This window comes from Phocoena phocoena, chromosome 21 (assembly GCF_963924675.1).
Source record: "Phocoena phocoena chromosome 21, mPhoPho1.1, whole genome shotgun sequence".
NCBI classification, from domain to species: domain Eukaryota; kingdom Metazoa; phylum Chordata; class Mammalia; order Artiodactyla; family Phocoenidae; genus Phocoena; species Phocoena phocoena.
The window spans coordinates 19,041,945-19,060,479 of NC_089239.1; the positions used below are offsets into that span (position 1 = coordinate 19,041,945).

General features: G+C 42.9%; 1 protein-coding gene across 1 annotated transcript in view; it reads left to right on the top strand.

Annotated features, from left to right (window-relative positions):
* Positions 1-11,668: 11,668 nt before the first annotated feature.
* Positions 11,669-18,535, top strand: part of PDGFRL (platelet derived growth factor receptor like) — a 47,562-nt gene continuing 40,695 nt past the window's right edge. Inside the window, exon 1 of the mRNA XM_065899928.1 lies at positions 11,669-11,904. Within this exon, the coding sequence (XP_065756000.1) occupies positions 11,850-11,904 (55 nt within the window). The 5' untranslated portion in view covers positions 11,669-11,849. The remainder of the gene's footprint in view (positions 11,905-18,535) is intronic.

Genomic DNA, 18,535 nt, shown 5'->3' on the forward strand with positions numbered 1-18,535 from the left:
TGTATGAGTAAATAATTCATTTTTAAATGTAAGATTCTCTAATTACTGTATTATACTTTATAGGGTTCTCTAATAGTGGACTACTTATCTGCAGTGTGTTTTGCTTCTCATGAATTATTTTTCTTACAAATAATTATATGGTTCACTAGATGAGACTGAGTCTAAACACTTACATATGTATGGGTTATATTTCCAGGAAGAACATTATCAAGCCCAGGTGACCAGCTTACTCCAAAGGCAAGGAAAACATTTATTTTCTGACAGCTTTTCCAAGAGATGTCACTTTATTTTTTTCATTAAAAAGCAAGTTATGATTGTTAAGGAGTTTATTGTGATTAAATATCCAATAAACAGGTAGAAGGCCTGGGTTTCTGGCTGCTAGTGTTGTAGCATCTCTGACATAGAACTCAGTACTAACATTCCACAATTTCCAGGGTGCACACGGTAAAATCTGAAGCCCAGAATTCTTTTAAGCTGCATGTTTTACTGGAGAGGAAGAGTTGGCTATACAAGGGGTAAAGTATTTCTGTAAGCACTGTGGGCCTAATCATAAGTCCTTGCTGTTATTTGCCGTATACTGAGAAGCCCTTTTTTTCTGAAATCATTCTAGAACAGGCCCTTCACACAGGGAACATGAAGAATTTCATATGTGAATATTAAAACTTCTACTGTAACAATATCAAGAAATTTGTTTAGAACATGACAGGCAGCTAAAACTATTATGCCCACTGTGTTCAATTAGGAGCAGAATTTAGTTAAAAATTATTTTTCTACCTTGAAACACTTTACAAATACAAATATCTATGAAAAGATGCTTTGTCAGTGACTATGCTTTTTTTCTGTGAAAAGTCAAATGTATGTTCGTATGTATGTGTGAGTGTGTACATATACACGTATATATATGTGTGTGTATATTTCAAACATCAGTGTAGAAGTCAGCTGGGTTTAGGATGGGGTTTGGAAATAACACTGTTGTCTAGATTTTAAAAACCCAACTGATGGAGAAAAAATAATGTTTTATATTGATAGGTATGCTTATGCAAAACTTTTAGGTTTTAAACTATTTTGAAATATATAGCGATTTTATATGTGTAATATTTTCTATAGATAGATTCTTTAAGGAAAATATATTTATAATGTTTCTAATATGAGATCACTGAAGTCTGGTACATTATACCAGGAGCTTTATGATCTGAAATGGAGTTGGGGGCGGGGGCATTAGGGGATTTCTGTTTATTGCTTCTGCTGTACCTTTTCTGACATTGCTGTCTTGGTTTGTGCTTGTTAGGAAAAGCCAGTACTACCAGGTCTTTTATCACCTCTCTGTCCCTACATTTGAATTTATAACAAAATTTTGAACAAAAATTTGTTTTTACTTTCCTAGGATTGCCAAAATGTTCTGTACAGGTTTTACTAGTAATCAGTCACACTTATATAAAGTCCTTTTCAGAAATTAAAAAATACATATACATTCTCTTAATTGTGACTGAGTAAAAACAGCTTGAATTACCTTTCTTTTTTGCACTAGGAAATATGCTCTCTGAACATTCTCAATGGAAAACTTTAATAGCACCTTTATTTTATACTCTTAAAAAAGAAAGATGATTTGTGAATAACATACAAAGGCCATGCCTACCCTACATTTAACTAGGTAGCTATGCAAATCCAAGTTTAAAAAGTATTTATGAGAAAATTTAGAACTTTTGATGTATACTGAAACAGAGTACTGCTTAATCACATTTTCCCCAGAGATGAATATCAAGAAAAGACCAAAACATCATTTGAGGTATTATATACATTAATGAAAAACTAATGATGATATCTATAAAACTTTACTGTCATCAACCACACTTGGTAGAAAATATGTTTCAGAACTACCTTCCTTTAAAAGACAAGGGCCTGTCTTCTTCAAATTTTTCTGAATAAAAGATTTTTAAACTTCTTTTATTTTAAATATTAGCCAAAATATCTTCTAAGTCCTGGGTATTTACAGGTAGACGTTAAAATCTTTTGAATTAGAATTTGTATTTAACAAACTATTTTCGAAATATTTTTGAATGCAGGGAGAATAAGGAAAAGTAATCGCCCGCCAATGCTGGTAGTGCCAGAGGGAGCAGGTTAGTCTTAGCTTTTTTTCCTCTTAGATCAGCACATTCTGAGATTATAAACCACATGATAAAATTGTGCCAAGATTCCAACTCTGACTTACGTGTGATGTTGCTTCTGATGTTCTCTGTCTGGGTTTCTCCTGATGTGCTTCAAGCGACAGTACAATTCAAACTAAAAACACAATGTCCACAGAATTTTAAAGGATTGGGTTTAGAGTGTGCGTCATGGAATATTAATATTCACATGATTAGCGTGACTTTCTTGGGGGGTTGTGATTAACTGGGTTTTTTGGTTTGTTTTTGGTTTTTGACTAGTGCCAAAATAGTGCCTTCTCTATATTTTCTACCTACGTTTTCTAACTTGTCCTAAAATATCAAAGGAAAAAGTACCAAAGTTCATGTAGGAACTAATGCCATCACAGGTCATTTTTCAGACATGTAGATGTGAAAATGAGGTTGCTTAACTTTGTTGTTTAGCTGAGTTTTTTTTTTTATCTCCTTGTATATCATATTTAAACATTTTCTAATGGCTTTCTGGTTTCTGAATTTTGAGAGGCCTGATCTGTTACTGTTGTGGTTGTTGGTTTAGTGGTTGGTTTTCATAACATTCATTGCTGTTCATATGTACACAGTTTAGTCATGTTCATTTCAAATGCATTTTGTTATGGCTCAACCCAATGGCAACCCTGTTTGCTGGGAGCACTATCTTCGCTTTTATTCATCACGGCTGAAGCCACTGCCATAATCTCTGGCCTTAAAGAGCCTTCACTGACCACTGACAGCAGCTCCACGGGGTTCATAACCAAGACCCTGGGTCAGGCAGACTGCAAAGTATGAGCGTCTATAGCTACCCCGTTGGTGGGGGCTTGTGATGACAGGGTAGGATATGAAGTGAAAGACTTCACATGAAACTAAGGTAGTTTGGGGTCCTTAATTTCAGCCCCAAATAGCCCATGAGTACAAGGTAAATGATAAGGACCAAGGAACCTCCATGACTCATGGAAAGGATGGCTGCTTCCTGGAACTGCACCACTGCAGTTTCTGCACCAGCACTAAGAGCCTTGGGCAGGAAAGTGCGTGGGCCTCGGCTCAGTTGGTAAAGAACCTTGTGTTGCCAACAGGACAGGTTTCTCTGGCCCGTGCCTGGTTAACAGGCTCTTCATCTTTGGTGCCCAATTGTTTCATTGCTTTATTTTGTTATCATTGTACTTAATAGAAGCTGTTGATAGGGCCTAAAACCCTGCAGAAATTCTATGTCTGTAAAAACCAACAGATACATTGGTCTTATGCGAATATAGAGTTTTTTTGTGTAGTAGGTAACTTTAAATTTAAATGTCCTTAATGATAATCAGTGTTCCTTATTACTTATAAAGTTGGATTATTTTTAGAATTTGTAATGAATAAAAACCGCTGCTGCTTTACCACTGTAAAATATGCTTTCTAACATGACCATGTATTTTTAAAATAAATTATAATACGACTTATAATAGTGTAGTATGCATATGTACCTCACCTACCAAAAGCATACATTTCACACTTATCTAATTTAAACTGCCATTTTATTTAGGAAGCTTTACAGCTCAGAAATATATCAATAGTACAATCTAAATGGAAAAAATCTACTGTTGAGGATATTCACCTGGCTGCCTACCGTATGAATACCAAGTCCTATAAAAGAGATGTCTCCACATATACTCAATCCTCATGGCACATTCCAAATAATATCAGTTGTGCCTGAAGCATGCCACCCCAGGACCACACATCTGAGATCCTACCACTTCAACTGCCATTTATTTAATGGACCAACCTGTTTGACATTGCTTTTGTCTGCAGGAAGCTCCCTGAGGGGCTTCCCTGGTGGCGCAGTGGTTGGGAGTCCGCCTGCCGATGCAGGGGACACGGGTTCGTGCCCCAGTCCGGGAAGATCCCACATGCCGCGGAGCGGCTGGGCCCGTGAGCCATGGCCGCTGAGCCTGCGCGTCTGGAGCCTGTGCTCCGCAACGGGAGAGGCCACAACAGTGAGAGGCCCACGTACCGCACACACAAAAAAAGACATTTTGTAGGGTATAGTGAATAAATATTTACCAACTTCAGCCCTCTTTACCCTTTGATGGGGAGGGAGGAGTCAAAGAGTTTTCTAACGTGGCTCTAAGTTACTTAAAATTGCACGTCTCCTAAATTAGCTTGTTTAATTTTGAAATGTCATTGTGTACACACTTAATTGCTATTGGCTTTTATAAATTGGAGGGAACACCATGGTGAATTGAATAAGCTTTAGTATCAATTTAGCCTGCATTGAAAACCAAGCTAACACAGCAAAGTATTTCCCAAATAGTAGCCTAAAACCTAATTTAGCTACCTGTTGGCTTGATTAGTATTGTTAACTAGGTTTTGAGGCCCCGCCTCTGTGCTGGCACCACGGGATCAGGCTGCAAAGGGTGAGCAACTATAGCTACCTCTGTTGAGTGGGGTCTTGGCATGACAAGGCCCCAGTTGTCGGGCTGTGGGTCCAGCCAGGAACTTCTGGAGATAGGACCACCATCTCCTTAGTGTTCTTTAAAGAAGGCCACTGATAGACTTGCAATCTAGGAAGCCAGCAGATTGCTGACTGTGCTGATAAGTCCCCGTCTGTCTGTGTGGAAAGAGGGATTCATTTATCCCATAAAATATCTCCAAAAAATTCTCAAAGGACATAAAATAACCATTATCACATTATCTCAACTTGTCTTTTAAAGTAGGTCAAAGTATGGGTGAAACTGTCTGGAAAGAAACTCAGCTCAATACTGATTTACTTACCTGAACCTTTCTTAGTAACAGATTCATAGCCAACTCTTTGATATTTTTAGGTATCAGAGATTCCAAAAGTCATAGCCTCTGGTAAAGAATCCCTGTTACTCTCTACTAAGACTGGAACAGTCAACATGAAGATAGAAACACAAGATAGAGACTTCCCTACCCAGGAGAACCATACAGCTCAGGGTAGGGCCAAATCTCCATGATGGAGAGCAAGTTCATTTCTGGGCTCTGCATTCCCTAACCTACAAGGACCACAGACAGCATCGTCATGATTCAGGTTTCTGGGGTTCCCCAGAGGCTGAGTCTCCAGGTCTCCAGGATCTTCCCCCATCCACTCACTAACGCCTGATATTTCTTCAAGCAAAAACCGAGAGCTTCACTGCCCTGGAAGAAATCAGACTTAAAATGGCAGTATTCTTGGAACATTGACTAAAATTGGCCCAACTTGTGAATGACTGACAGCAGATGCTTTTCAAAAAGTGAGCATTTAGAGCAAGTAAGCAGGAGAAAGCAAATAGGCACAGGACTGTTGAAGTAGGAAGGAGGACACCACTGAGTAAAGAAAGGAGAGGAGGGAGGTTTTCGAGTCATTTACATTCTAGCTGATACTTGTCGGTCTTCCCCTAGCCATTTAGAGGTGCTGGTAACTAGCCAACAGGTGGAACATCTTTACAGCATGCCATATCCTGGAGTTAGGAGAGTAATTTCTCTTGGCCCATTTTAAGTAGACCAGGGTTCTGGGATCCTTACCTTACCCCATGGTGTCTCTTGATGAGTGGTTCTGGGAGCGTCGAAAATGTCTAGCACTTATATTAGAATGAGATTCTCAGAGCTATATTTAAAATCACCAAAGTTAGCGCCTGCTCAAACATTAAAACACTAATTTAAAAAATCATCTTAGGGCTTCCCTGTTGGTGCAGTGGTTGGGAGTCCACCTGCTGATGCAGGGGCCACGGGTTCGGGCCCCGGTCCGGGAAGATCCCACATGCCGCGGAGCGGCTGGGCCCGTGAGCCATGGCCGCTGAGCCTGCACGTCCGGAGCCTGTGCTCCGCAACGGGAGAGGCCACACCAGTGAGAGGCCTGCGTACCACACAAAAAAAAAAAAGAAAGAAAGAAATGTGCTTCTACAGACGTAAGTCTATAAGCGCAGCCTGCTCCCCACCCCTGGATCACACTACCTCTCTCGCTCGCCCATTTCCTGCTTTTTGCTTCTCCTGCTATTTTCCCCTTTTCTCTCCAAGTCTCCTTTTGTTAAGCCAATGCCAGGGGCTGCTGCCCTTGCTCTTTGGAGAGAGGTGATAACGCACAGTCGCTAGGATAAAGCTGTGCCCTCCCAAGTACGACAGTGGTTCCCTGGACACAGTTTTATTTTCATTTTCAATTATTTATTTTTTTGACGCATACTATTTTGTTCATTTCAGGTATACAACATAATGATTCAACATTTAAAGGCTGTTTTTAAGAGGCTGGTTCTGTGTCATCAGGCTCCTCTTTTCCAGCATCAGGAAGTTGCTGATGATTCACGGGAGGCTTGGCCCCCCTGCTTTGTTCCATCGCTGAGCCACCCCACGCTTCATGAGGTTGGGGGGGTCAGTGGACTGCAAACACTAGAGGCCAGTGTAAGAGTGTGGTGGAGGGAGCAGACAGGCATCCGTTAAGAAAGAAAGAAAAACTGGCTGTTGCAGGTAATATGATCGTTTATCTAAAAACCCAAGAGGTCAACTGAAAACTATTTAGACTAAATAAGAGGGTCCATTACGGTGACCAAACACAAACATACAAAAAGTGATCATGCTTTAGGAAACCAGGCTTCAAGCAGTATTTGACTTAGAGCTGTAAGGCAATGCTTATTTTAATTGGCCAATATTACAGCAATTGTTGGAGAAAGAATGGAGAAGATGAATGCAAACAGAGAATCTAATAATAAAATTCCTTCTCACCCTAGAGACAAAGCAGATGGGTTTTTTCAGTGAAATACAACCTATAAAAAATACAACTTTAGCAGTTTCATTTTTCAAATTTGGAGGCATGTTGTGATTGTCTCATTCAAGGATAGTAAGCCTTGTGACAATCCTGGAAAGCCCCTATATCTCTTGTAACCCTCGCTCCCATCCCAACAGACTGCATTAGTTCCTAGGGCTGCCATAACGAAGTACCACAGACTTTGCGGCTTAAACAACGGAAATGTATTTACTCACAGTTCTGGAAGCTAGAAGTCAGAGATTAAGATGTCAGCAGGGTTGGCGTCTCCTGAGGCCCAGATCCTTGGCCTGTAGATGGCTGTCTTCTCCCAGAATCTTCACACGATCTTCCCTCTGTGTATGTGTCTATATCCAAGTTTCCTCTTCTTAAAAATAAGAATACCAGTGATACTGGTTTAGGATCCTCCCTAATGACCTCATTTTATTTAATTACCTCTTTAATTACTTTTATTTTATTACCTCTTTAATTTACCACATTTTAAAGTACTAGAGGTTCGGACTTCAACATCGATTTTTTTTATTGCAGTATATTTGATTTACAATGTGTTAATTTCTGCTGTACAGCAAAGTGATTCAGTTATATATATATATGTACATCCTTTTTTATATTCTTTTCTATTATGGTTTATCCCAGGATATTGAATATAGATCCCTGTGTTATACAGTAGGACCTATTGTTTATCCATCCTATATGTAATAGTTTGCATCTGCTAATCCCAAACTCTCACTCCATCCCTCCCCCACCCCCCGCCCCCTTGGCAACCACAAGTCTGTTCTCTATGTCTGTGAGGGACTTCAACATTTAAATTTGGGGGGAAGTGGGGGGACACAACTCAGACCATAACACAGACGTAGGATAAGTTTAGACATGTAAATTTAGCTAAAGTATATGTGACAGAAGTTTGGGAAAATACAATTCTAAAATTATTTTCTATATACCAGTTAATCAATTTGAAAATGTAATGGGGGAAATTTTCATTCATAGCAGCAAAACAAATACATAAGCAAGTAAAAATAGGAACTAAGTTTAACAATTAACAAATAAGACTTACATGGAAAAAATATAACTATGTGTTTATAACTATATAAGTGCTTAACTATAACTTAACTAGTAACTACACACACATGTCTATACACATACACACACACACACATAGGTAGCCCAAATTTAGCTAAAGTGTATTTGACACAAAATACACTTAAGAAGGCTTGGGATTACAGAATTTCAAAATTGTTGTCCTAATACCAGCGTTCACCAATTATAGAATATAATGGGGACATAAAAATAGACTTGAACAAATGGAAATATATATAACTTTATGACACATTCTGGGATAGGAAGACTTAATATTGTGAATATGACCATTCTTCCCCCAAATATAAAATCGATGCAATCATAATCAAAACACAAAGTTTTTATGAAGGTTAACAAAGTGATTTCAAACTTCATCTGGAAGAGAAAATGTACAAGCATAATTAACATAAGATCAATGATGGGGGCATCCCTTGTCCAAACAAATAATAAAATGTACTATAAATTGGTACCAGTTAATGCAGTGTGGTGTTTCTATAGGTATAGATAAAAGGATCAATAGAATAGAATAGACAAAACTGAAACAGACCCATGTTTGTGTGTAATTTAATACACACTAAAAGTCAATTCAGAAAGATGGGAAAAGAACCAATCATTTAACAAATGATAACGTGACACTCATCATCCAGTTGGAAACATAAACATAAAATTAGATTTGTAATTTGTGATACCAAAACCAAAAAATGACAGATGGATTTAAAGACTAAACAGACCAACAAAATTATAAAAGTTTTAGATGAAAATATAGAACACGTAATTTGCTGATTTGTGGCAGAGAAGGTCCATCTAAGGGGATATAAAACCCCGATGCCATGAAAAAAATTACTGAAAAATGTAATTGCTAAACATTTGTTGTATTTCTTAAAGAAAGGCACCATTAGCAAAACTAAAACACAAGCAAAGGATTAGAAGAAAAGTCTGCAGTATGTATAACACCCAAGAGCTTATTATCCAGAACATATTAAGATTCTACTATAGTAAGGCAATAAGAAAAAGAACTCAATTTTCAAATACAAATGGCTAATAAAAACATAAGATGCCCATCCTCAATAGTAATAAAAGGAATAGGAATTGAAATAGCATAATGAGATCCCCCCCCAGGTTGTAAAAATTGAATAGATTAGTCACGTCCAGGACTGGTGGGTGGGAAGAAATGCGTAGGCTCATGGGCTCCCAAAGAAAGTAGAATTGGCTATAAATAGGAACAGCTTTGTTGAATTGGCAGCATTAATCAAAATTGCTAAATATCATGGCTTTGGCTGAATAATTTCATTTTTATCTATGTATCTGTGTTATAGAAATACTCATGGGCGTAAAGCTATCTGGATAAGGACAGTTATTGCAGCATTTTTTTGTAAAGGAGTTTTTTAAAACAACCAAAGTATCTATAAACAGGAGCAAAATTTAAACTATGGTGCATCATTACCATGAAATACTTTATAGCTAGAAGGGTCGGGGACGTGAAAGGGTATGTTTATTATTTTTATCATTTCCTGCCCTATATAGTTCTGTGGTGGTTTAAAATATTTTTTAATGGATTAATTAATTTTGAAAAAAAAGGTCTTTTTGAAATAAAAGGAAACACAGGTGGAGTAGCTGAGTGCAACCCTCATTAATGTCAACTCTCTTCATATGTGGTGCCTTTTGTCTCTCTCTCTCTCTCTCTAGTAAACAACCAGCAGACGCTTGTGGGAAAGAGCTGCTGAAGGATTCTGGGCTCTCCTTGTGTCTGAGGCTCCCAAGGATTCGAAATGTTCACGCCAGCCTGCATTCAGCTTTTAAGGATTCATTACAATTTTAGCTGTTTTCTTTTCACGGCTACTTCTACGGCAGCCACCTACTCCACCCGACTCCTTCAGAGGGTAGAACAGACTGTGTGTTCCCTCTCTCCGTGGAATGGGCTGCAATTCCGGCCACCAGGCTCTTTTGCCATCTTAGCTCTCTGTTATCAAGCCTATCAGGTAAGTCACAAAGTACTTGCCTCCCGTCTTGGGAGTTTCTGAGGAGTGACTTTATGGTCAGGAGGGCCCTGTTGGAAAGCTTTCACTTCTAGTGATTTCAACAGCTCATTTTAACCGGTAGAGTGAGGGGTTCGACCCAGAGACATGGGTGTCAAACAAAACCTGGATTAAGACTTCCTACCAGTCTGCCTTTGGGCCGCCTCATCCATAAAATGGGGCCGAAACTAACCATACAGCCTCCCTTGTAGGTTGTTGATACAAGGAACAAGAAATGCATGTTGGGGGTTTTATGCTCTGTGTGGAACACGGTAAGTTCCTAATTAACGAGTATTACTTTCCAGAAACTGGTGGTAGATGCAAAATTTAATAAGACACATTGTTTGCCCTTGAACTCAGGAGGGTGCAGGAGAAAGAAGCACAACCAGATTCACCGCTAAGTCCTGCATTTTGTTGCAGCTGCTACCGTGAAGTATTTGTACTAGGGAAGCGCTTAGCCCTGCCCGGAGCAGGTGAGGTCTGAGCTGAGCCTTGTAGGATGAGCTCGGCCAGGGGTTGGGGGTGTCGAGAGGGCAGGCAGGTGGTGGAAGGAGGAAGGGGACTCTTGGCGGCAGAGGGCGCAGCGGGAGCAGTGGACCCCCGCGGGCGCTGGGCCGAGGGCGCTGGGAGCGTGCTGTTGGTGTGAAGGGCAGGACCGGGGAGCTGTAGCTGCCTCCACCCTCCAGCCCCGGGGCCGGAGAACTCTGTAGCAGGAGCCTTGCTGGAGAGCCTTTGAAGGGTTTTTAGTTGGGTTAGAGTTTTTTGAGAGTTGCATTTGAAGATCAGTCTATAGCTGGAGCAAGAATGGATTGAGGTGCAAGAAGGAGGGGCAGGGAGACCAACCAGGAGGCTGTGGCCCCTTGCTGATGACAGACGGTAACATCGTGAGCCGGGGCGGGGAGGGAGGGATGATGGCAAAGTGCGGCGGCCTTGACTCATAGCCGGCAGGGACAGCCCGCAGGATGTGGGGGCGTGTGGACCGAGGGACAGGAGCTGCAGACCGAACCCCAGGCCCCAGCACAAGAGGGAAAGCCAAGGTGTCAATTTCTCGGAGTCCGGAGGGGCCCCTGATGCTCCAGCTTGGATCTGTTTTCTGGCACAGTCCCTCCTGAACGCTTAATCGAGTCCTGTGTAGGGCAATGGGACTTCTGAATAAAAGAGGAAGGAGAAATTTCTCCAAAACCTCTGCCAGGCACCGGGGAAGGAGCTGGCCTGCCGTGGGCCTCTCTGAAGGCAGAGCAGCCTCCCCACTGAAGCCCCAGGGTTCTCACGTCTCAGCTGCAAGACAGACGCGGTGTCCAGCAGGTACAGCGCTCGGTGCAGAGCCGGGACAACCGAGGGCAGTGGTCTTGTTAGAGCCCGTGAGAGACCTGCTGGGAATGAAGAGAAATACTTAGGGGGCGCTTTTTACAGAGCATTATAGCTGCACTTGAGCTGGTGGGGAGAGCGCTGGTGACATTTGGACAGCTACGGTTAATTGTGACCCCATCAGTACCCGCAGGATTGCGCGGGGCCTGCTTGAAGTTGATAAATTTCGTGAAACGCCGAGCGCTGGGGAACTCGATGAGTGGCTGCTATAATTGACATTTCGCCCTAGCCCTCGGCGCCGGGAAAAAGCGCAGCGCTTCATGGCTCCGCCAGGGGGCAGGAGAGGTTACATTACACAGAGAATTTTTTTTTAAAAAAAGGAAAATCCCCAAACTTTCCCCCCAAATCTGTTCTTCCTCATGAAACTGAATCCTCCAGCTGCGGCGTCCCAGGCGCCCGCCCCTCGCCCGCCGCCTCCCCTGGCGCCCCTGCCCTCGCCCTGCGCTTTCCGCGCGCCCCGGACCTGCTGTCCCCCGCACCTCTGCCCCACCCCTTGCCCTGAAGATGAAGGTCTGGCTGCTGCTGGGTCTTCTGCTGGTGCACGAAGCGCTGGAGGACGGTGAGTTGATCCCGGACTCGCCCCCCACCCCCCGCCCCCAGCCCTCGTCGTCCTCCAGGTTTTCTAACTTTAGACCTTCCGAGGCCCAGCCCTGGAGCCGCTCCCTACTCTGTGCACCTGACCCCCCACCCCCAGGAGGGTCTCCTTACCTCCCTCTCTCCGCCTCCCCTCGGAGCCCCTGGGACGGTGGCAGCTGCTCTGACCCTTAGGATCCCCACCAGAAGCGCTCCTGCGCTCCTAGAAGGCTCTCGGCAGCCGGCAAACGGAACAACCCCAGGCAGCCCCTGGTCCAGCCCCCAGTGTCAACGTGTCTGTCTGGGAGCTGCGGATCGTTTCCACCTCCGCGCGGCGTTCGCCCCGGGTCTCTGCTCGTGAGGGCGGGTGCCACATAAACTGAGCCTTTTGCAGAATTCGAAGAGTCCTCCTCCCCCATCTGCAGTCCTAGATTCGTTTCATAAACCAGCGTGGGCTTGAATCCTGCGAGATGTGCCTAAGTCTTAGACCAGATATTTCTGGGTATCAGACCTTCTCCAAACGACTCAAAACCCCACAGCTGTTACACTCCTTATCGGATTGGAGGGGAGAAGATGAAGGACATGGATTTATGTACACCATATGGGGGCCTTTGTGCCACTGAACTTTTTTGAATGAGTGCCTGTCCTGGACCCACCCTGTTGTGTAGACTCACAACCACAGGGGCAGACTTTATTGTGCATGTGTGTGTGTGTGTATTGTTGTATTTCTATTATCTATATTTCTGTTGGCATTTGTCTGGTTGGCTCCATTATTTTTCGATTGGTGTTATTCGTGCAGTATATTTTGCATCAGTTACATCCTGGTATCCTGAAATCTCCCTTGGAATTCTGCTCTGCAGTCAATATTTTTGCTGGTTTTGGTTGAAAAGCAGCTTTTGCTGTTATGCAACCTCCCGCTGGGGCCAGCTCACCCTGGCTCACATCTTTCATCCACTACTCAGTCCTGACCAGTTCCTTTCTTTCCCATGAAACTAGAAGCATTGGCCAGAAAAAGACCACATTCTGGTTTGCAAAGTCCAAAATGGTTGTGGGACTTGAAGTTGAATGTGAGGCTCCTTAAGCCTAGAGCCTTGCTGGATAAAGTGTAGGCAATGCTTCTCCTGGGGAGGGGCGGGGAGGAACAGGTCCTCTTTGCCTAGAGAGCAGTTGGCCTGAGTTTACGGTGTAAAATACAATATTCAATTGTTCCTGGCAGGTCCTCGTATGTGATCGCTGAAGTGATGGAAATGTAGTATTTGGTATCACTTTTTGAATAGGGCAAGAGACGGTCAGACAAAATAATTTCAAGTGGCCCATTCGCTTGGTTACACAGTTCACCCAAGATGCCTGCCGCAGGGGCTCGGGGGCAGCCTCAGCCTCTGCCTCCTGAATCTCTCCCAGCTAATGTGTGCCCAGATCATGATTACAAACAGCTGCATGAATCAATTAGCATCTGTTTGTCAAATGTAATTTATACAAACAGTATAGATTTATGAGACAGAAAGTTGAACACAGACTGAGTATTTTATAAGAAATAATTGATAAATTTTAGATGTGATAATAGCACTGTGGCTTTGTTTTTAAAAGTAAAAGTAAAATATATAGTATAAACTATTTGTGAATAAAATATTGAACACAGAAAAGTAAATCTGCTTCAGTAAAGTATAAAAGTTTTTCTAAGCCTATTAAGAATGTTTTCTCCGGTTTGAGTTAACATGTGGCTGGCTGGGACCAGGAACTGAGAGTGGCTTAGGTGGGGTGCCCTTCCAGTGCCAGCCCCTGATTAACAAGTCGGAATATGGTGCATTCCTGGGTCATCCCAAAGCACAAACTGCAGACACAGGCCCATGACTCAACTTTTCCCACTGCCTTTCAGTCTTTCCGCTCACTTCTAGGAGAGGCTTTCTAATAGTAAAAGAATTCCCTGTAAGCATATACTGGGTGTACATCTGCTCTAACCCAGCAAAGTTTGCCTGGCTTCATTCTAAAATGCTTTAAATTTTTAGAAGTAATGTTATTTCTTCTCATGAAGAGTGGGAGTTGGAAGGGCATGCCGCTCTTGTGGCATGAAAGTGAGGCATGAAAACAGTTAATAAAAGGCCCAAGATGCCACTTAGAGCCAGACGTGGCTCATGGCACCTGATTTTCAGCATTTGTATGGAATACGTGCCACTGTGTTTGTTGATACGGTGCTGCCATTTTTACATAAAAGAGTACAACATCGCAGGTCCTTACCAGCTTTTGTTATCTACATATTTTTACCCAGTGTTGGGAGCAAATGATGAAGTATAAATATTGATTTGTTACTGCTGTTTTGTCAATCTCACGCCACACCCTTGATCGATACTAATTTGATCTTCAGTCTAACGTGGGCTTATTTTCGGTCCTGCGAAGGTTCTTTCTGGGGAAACTAAAGAGATTCATTATGTTGTGAGGGCAAAACAGCCTGATCTCTAAGAAGGTAAGGGGAGTGACACTGAAAATGAGTCTCTAACCAGTACTCGGTATCACTATTGTGACTCAATTTATTCCTTGGGAAAAGGATAAAAATTAGTTCAGAAAACCTTGTAATGAAAAAATTGTAAAAACTCTCATTGTTCACAAGTGCAAATAATGTTTTGAAGCATTTAGGATCTTGGTCTGTATGTTTGACATACAAAATCATCTCTGATTCTTAGAGCTGAAAAAGAGAAAAGTTTAGGGGCAACAGAAAGACTGGGGCAGTGTGCCAGCCAGAGCAGTGAGAGAAGTTCTGAGGATTGATGGCTGCCCCTGTACAAGGTTATAAAGCCCTGCCCTTGCGGTGCTCTCTTAGGAGAGGACAGGTAACAAGTAAAGGTAACATTTCAGGAACTGATAAGCGGCGTGCAAAATCAATCATCAGGATGTATTAGTTTCCTAGAACTGCTGTAACCAAGCACAAACTAAGATGCTACAAGTTCTTAGCTCTCACACAGCCCTGGCGGATAGAAGACAAATCAAGGTGTCAGTAGGGCCATGCTGCTGCTGAGACCCTGGGCCGAATCCTTCGTTGCCTCTTTCTAGCTTTGGCTGGCGGCCGGCGATTCTCAGTGGCCCTTGGCTTACAGCTGTATCTCCCCGATCTCTGCCTCTGTTGTCACTTGGCCATCTTCTCCCCCTGTGTGTGTCTTCAGCTGGCATTTTCCTGTGTGTGTGTGTCTCCGTATAAGGACACCGGCTTATTGGATTAGCGCCCACGCTAATGACATCATCTTTTTTTAATTTGATTTTACTGGAGTATAGAGTTTCTACTCTACAGCAGACTGGATCAGCTGCACATGTACATACACCCCCTTTTTGGATTTTCTTCCCGTTTAGGTCACCACAGAACATTGAGAGTTCCCTGTGCTATACAGTAGGTTCTCATTAGTTATCTATTTTATACATAGTATCAATAGTGTATATATGTCAATCCTAATCTCCCAATTCATCCCACCCCCCCTTTCCCCCTTGGTATCCATACCTAATGACCTCATCTTAACTTGATTATGTCTGCAAAGATCCTATTTCCAGATAAGGTTACATTCACCCGTTGCAGGGGTTAGGACTTCAATGTATCTTTTTGGAGACACAGCTGAACCTATAAGATAGGGTAAGAGGATGGAGAGGGCTGCCGAGGGCAGTGTGCGTGGGGTTTGGATAGGAGGGTCAGAGGCCAGCTGAGAGGGAGGAAGCAGGTGCTGCTTGTCTGGAAGAAGAGCCACGAAGCCAAGGGCATGAGGTTCAAGGTGTCCTGGTGGTCACTGGCTGAAGGAGCATGAGAAGTAAGATGGGAGTTGGCAATGCCCTGTCGGGTGTGGGAAGACCTAGGGCTTTATTCTAAATTAGATGAAGGTCACTGGAGGGTCTCCAGCAGAGAAGTGCCCATGGTCTAACTTATATTTTCAAAGGTAGAAGTGCTCAGGTAGAAGCCAGGAGCCTGCATAGGGGGCTCTTTTAATAGTCTAGGTGAAAATGGTTGCAGTGGGTATAGGGAGTAGAGCCTGGGTTTGGGGTCTATTTTGAGAGCAAAGCCAAGAGGGTTTGCTGCTGGATTGGACGTGGCTTTGGAAAGAAAGAAGAGAATCCTGTGTGACTCAGGTTTATGTTCTGAGCAACTGGGTGAATAGAGTTGCCATTTGCCAATAAAGGCTGGGCCCGTGAGCCATGGCCGCTGAGCCTGCGCCTCCGGAACCTGTGCTCTGCAACGGGAGAGGCCACAACGGTGAGAGGCCCGCGTACTGCGAAAAAAAAAAAAAAAAAAAAGGAAGGGCATCTAGAGTTCAGTGTGGACACATCCAATTTGAGATGCCCACTAGCCTTCCAAGTGACACTGAGTAAGCAACAGAATATTCAGATCTGGATTTAGAGGCAAAGTGAGGACAGGAACAAGGCAGCTCTCAGCGTATAAATGCCATTAGTGCCAAAGGGACTGGTGAGGCCACTTAGAGACTGAGGAGTTGCAAGGATTCAGCCCTTTGGACTCGGGCAGGAAAGGAAGATGAGGAAGGCTGCCTAACGGACCGAGAACCAAGACAGTGCCATGTCCTGGAAGCCAAGCGAATAAAGTGTTTCAAGAGAGAGTGGTCATTTTGCAGTATATATAAATATGGGATCATTACGTTGTTCACCTGAAAGTAATATGTTAGTTGCGCTGTCAGTTATATCTGAAAAGAAAGCGCCAGGAACTGCGTTCTGATGGATGCTTAGAGAAAAAAAGTATCAATCTAAGGTCTTTATCCTGAAATAGAAGTATCTAATCTTAGAAGTTGCTCTCATAAGAAAATGATACTTTAAGCAATGATATTAAGGGTATTTTGGAGTGGGGTTCCAGAACGGGTAGGGAAAAGAGGCTCTCATCATTCTACATTTTTACCTCCCTACTGTCATTGCTTTCTCAACTTCTCGTATTTGTTCTTGGAAAAGTATATGTGTTCCCATGGGGTGTTTCATGAGGAATGGGAAAACGAGAGTGGGGTGTCCCAGTTTATACAACTGGTTAGGGGAACCCCTGAGCTACCCAGCAAATTTATAGTGTGGATATTTAGATGCTGCTCTCAGGTCAGACCTTTCCCCTTAACTGCCCATGGAGAGAAAAAAGCGAACCGCTTCAGGTCTTTGATGTGGATGGCTGTGTTTACAGGGAATCCGCATCTAAGCAGCTGTCAGTGATTCTTCTAAAGAATTTATTTTCTCCTCCCACACAGTCTGATAGAATTAGAGAGGTTAATAGTCAGGTCATCTGTATTGAATAAGCATTGATTGCAATCAACCCTCAGCTGATGCTGAAGAATTACAGTCCTTTGCCCTATGTACTTCTGGATGTGCAGCATTTACTCATTCATTTTGGAGATGTTTTTTGACCAGCATCTCTTCACTTGGGGATTGTAATGTATGCCTTGGAAAAGCATCTCCAGCCCTTCCAGGAAGGTTGTGCCCTCATCCCGGGCATCAAGTTCTGTTTGACTTGGAACTCCTTGTCAAAGCCCACGACCTACCAAACAAAGAAACCTCTTAGATAATGGTGCTGTGCCTGAGATTCATGCAGATAAAGTGAAAATGCTGATCTTGAGTGAATTGAAAGCAACAAGACGAACCAGAAGAGACGCTAGATCTGGTTTTTCACTGCCGCCTTAGTAACCTTGGGTGAGCTACTTGGCATCTGTGGTCTCAGTTTTTCACCTGTAAATTAGGAAAAATAATGAGCTGCTTTACCTCCATCACAAGTTTATCATGGAGATCACCCTGAGACATTACGAGACAACCACGAAACAAGCAGCGCCTCGCTTGCGCTTACTTACCGTGGGTCAGACACTGGTCTCAGCATCTTAAACATATTAACTCGTTTAATCCCCACAGCAATCCATGAGAGAGTCATTATTGCCATATTATTCTCAATCTACAGATGAGGAAAGTAAGAGAGAGGGTAACTTCCCAAGGTCACACAGTAAGTCAACAATGACTTCAGCACCTAAAGTCTGTAATGACATTTAATGGTTTGTGACTTTTGTCATGTATTTCTCTAAAATGTACTGGGCCGTAATCTCAAAAATGCGATGGTGATGGACTTTCACTTTTGTATATCTACATTGTGAATGCTTAAATTTTTTAGGCCTTTGGAAAATAACTAATTTACTTAGTTAGCCTGAAGAGTCATTCTTTGAAAAAGATAGACATGGGATTGCGGAGTCGCTCAGTCCTAGGAATTGTCCGTGGGACCACTGGTCCGGCTCCTTGGACTGTGTGTCGCCACTGTCAAACCATGGACCAGTTCCATGGCCAGGCCGCTGGACCGACTGATGGGCCTATTTGGTCAAAAAGTCAAATGATTTTTCAGGGATGATAACACATATTTGAAGGCGTAACATCCATAACTAGTTAATCGAGTACTGCTGAGTAGCATCGCCACATGGGGTCTGAGAGCTTAGAATCAGGGAAGCTGCATGGGCTGCCTAAATTCCCTAGGATTTACAAACAGTTGTTGTCATTTCCAATAGCTTGAATTCCTGTTCATGATGAAGAAAAAACACCAAATTAGACATCAATCCAGAGGTCCATGACTCTCACAGGCATAGTTTTTTGTTGTTGTGGTACGCGGGCCTCTCACTGCTGTGGCC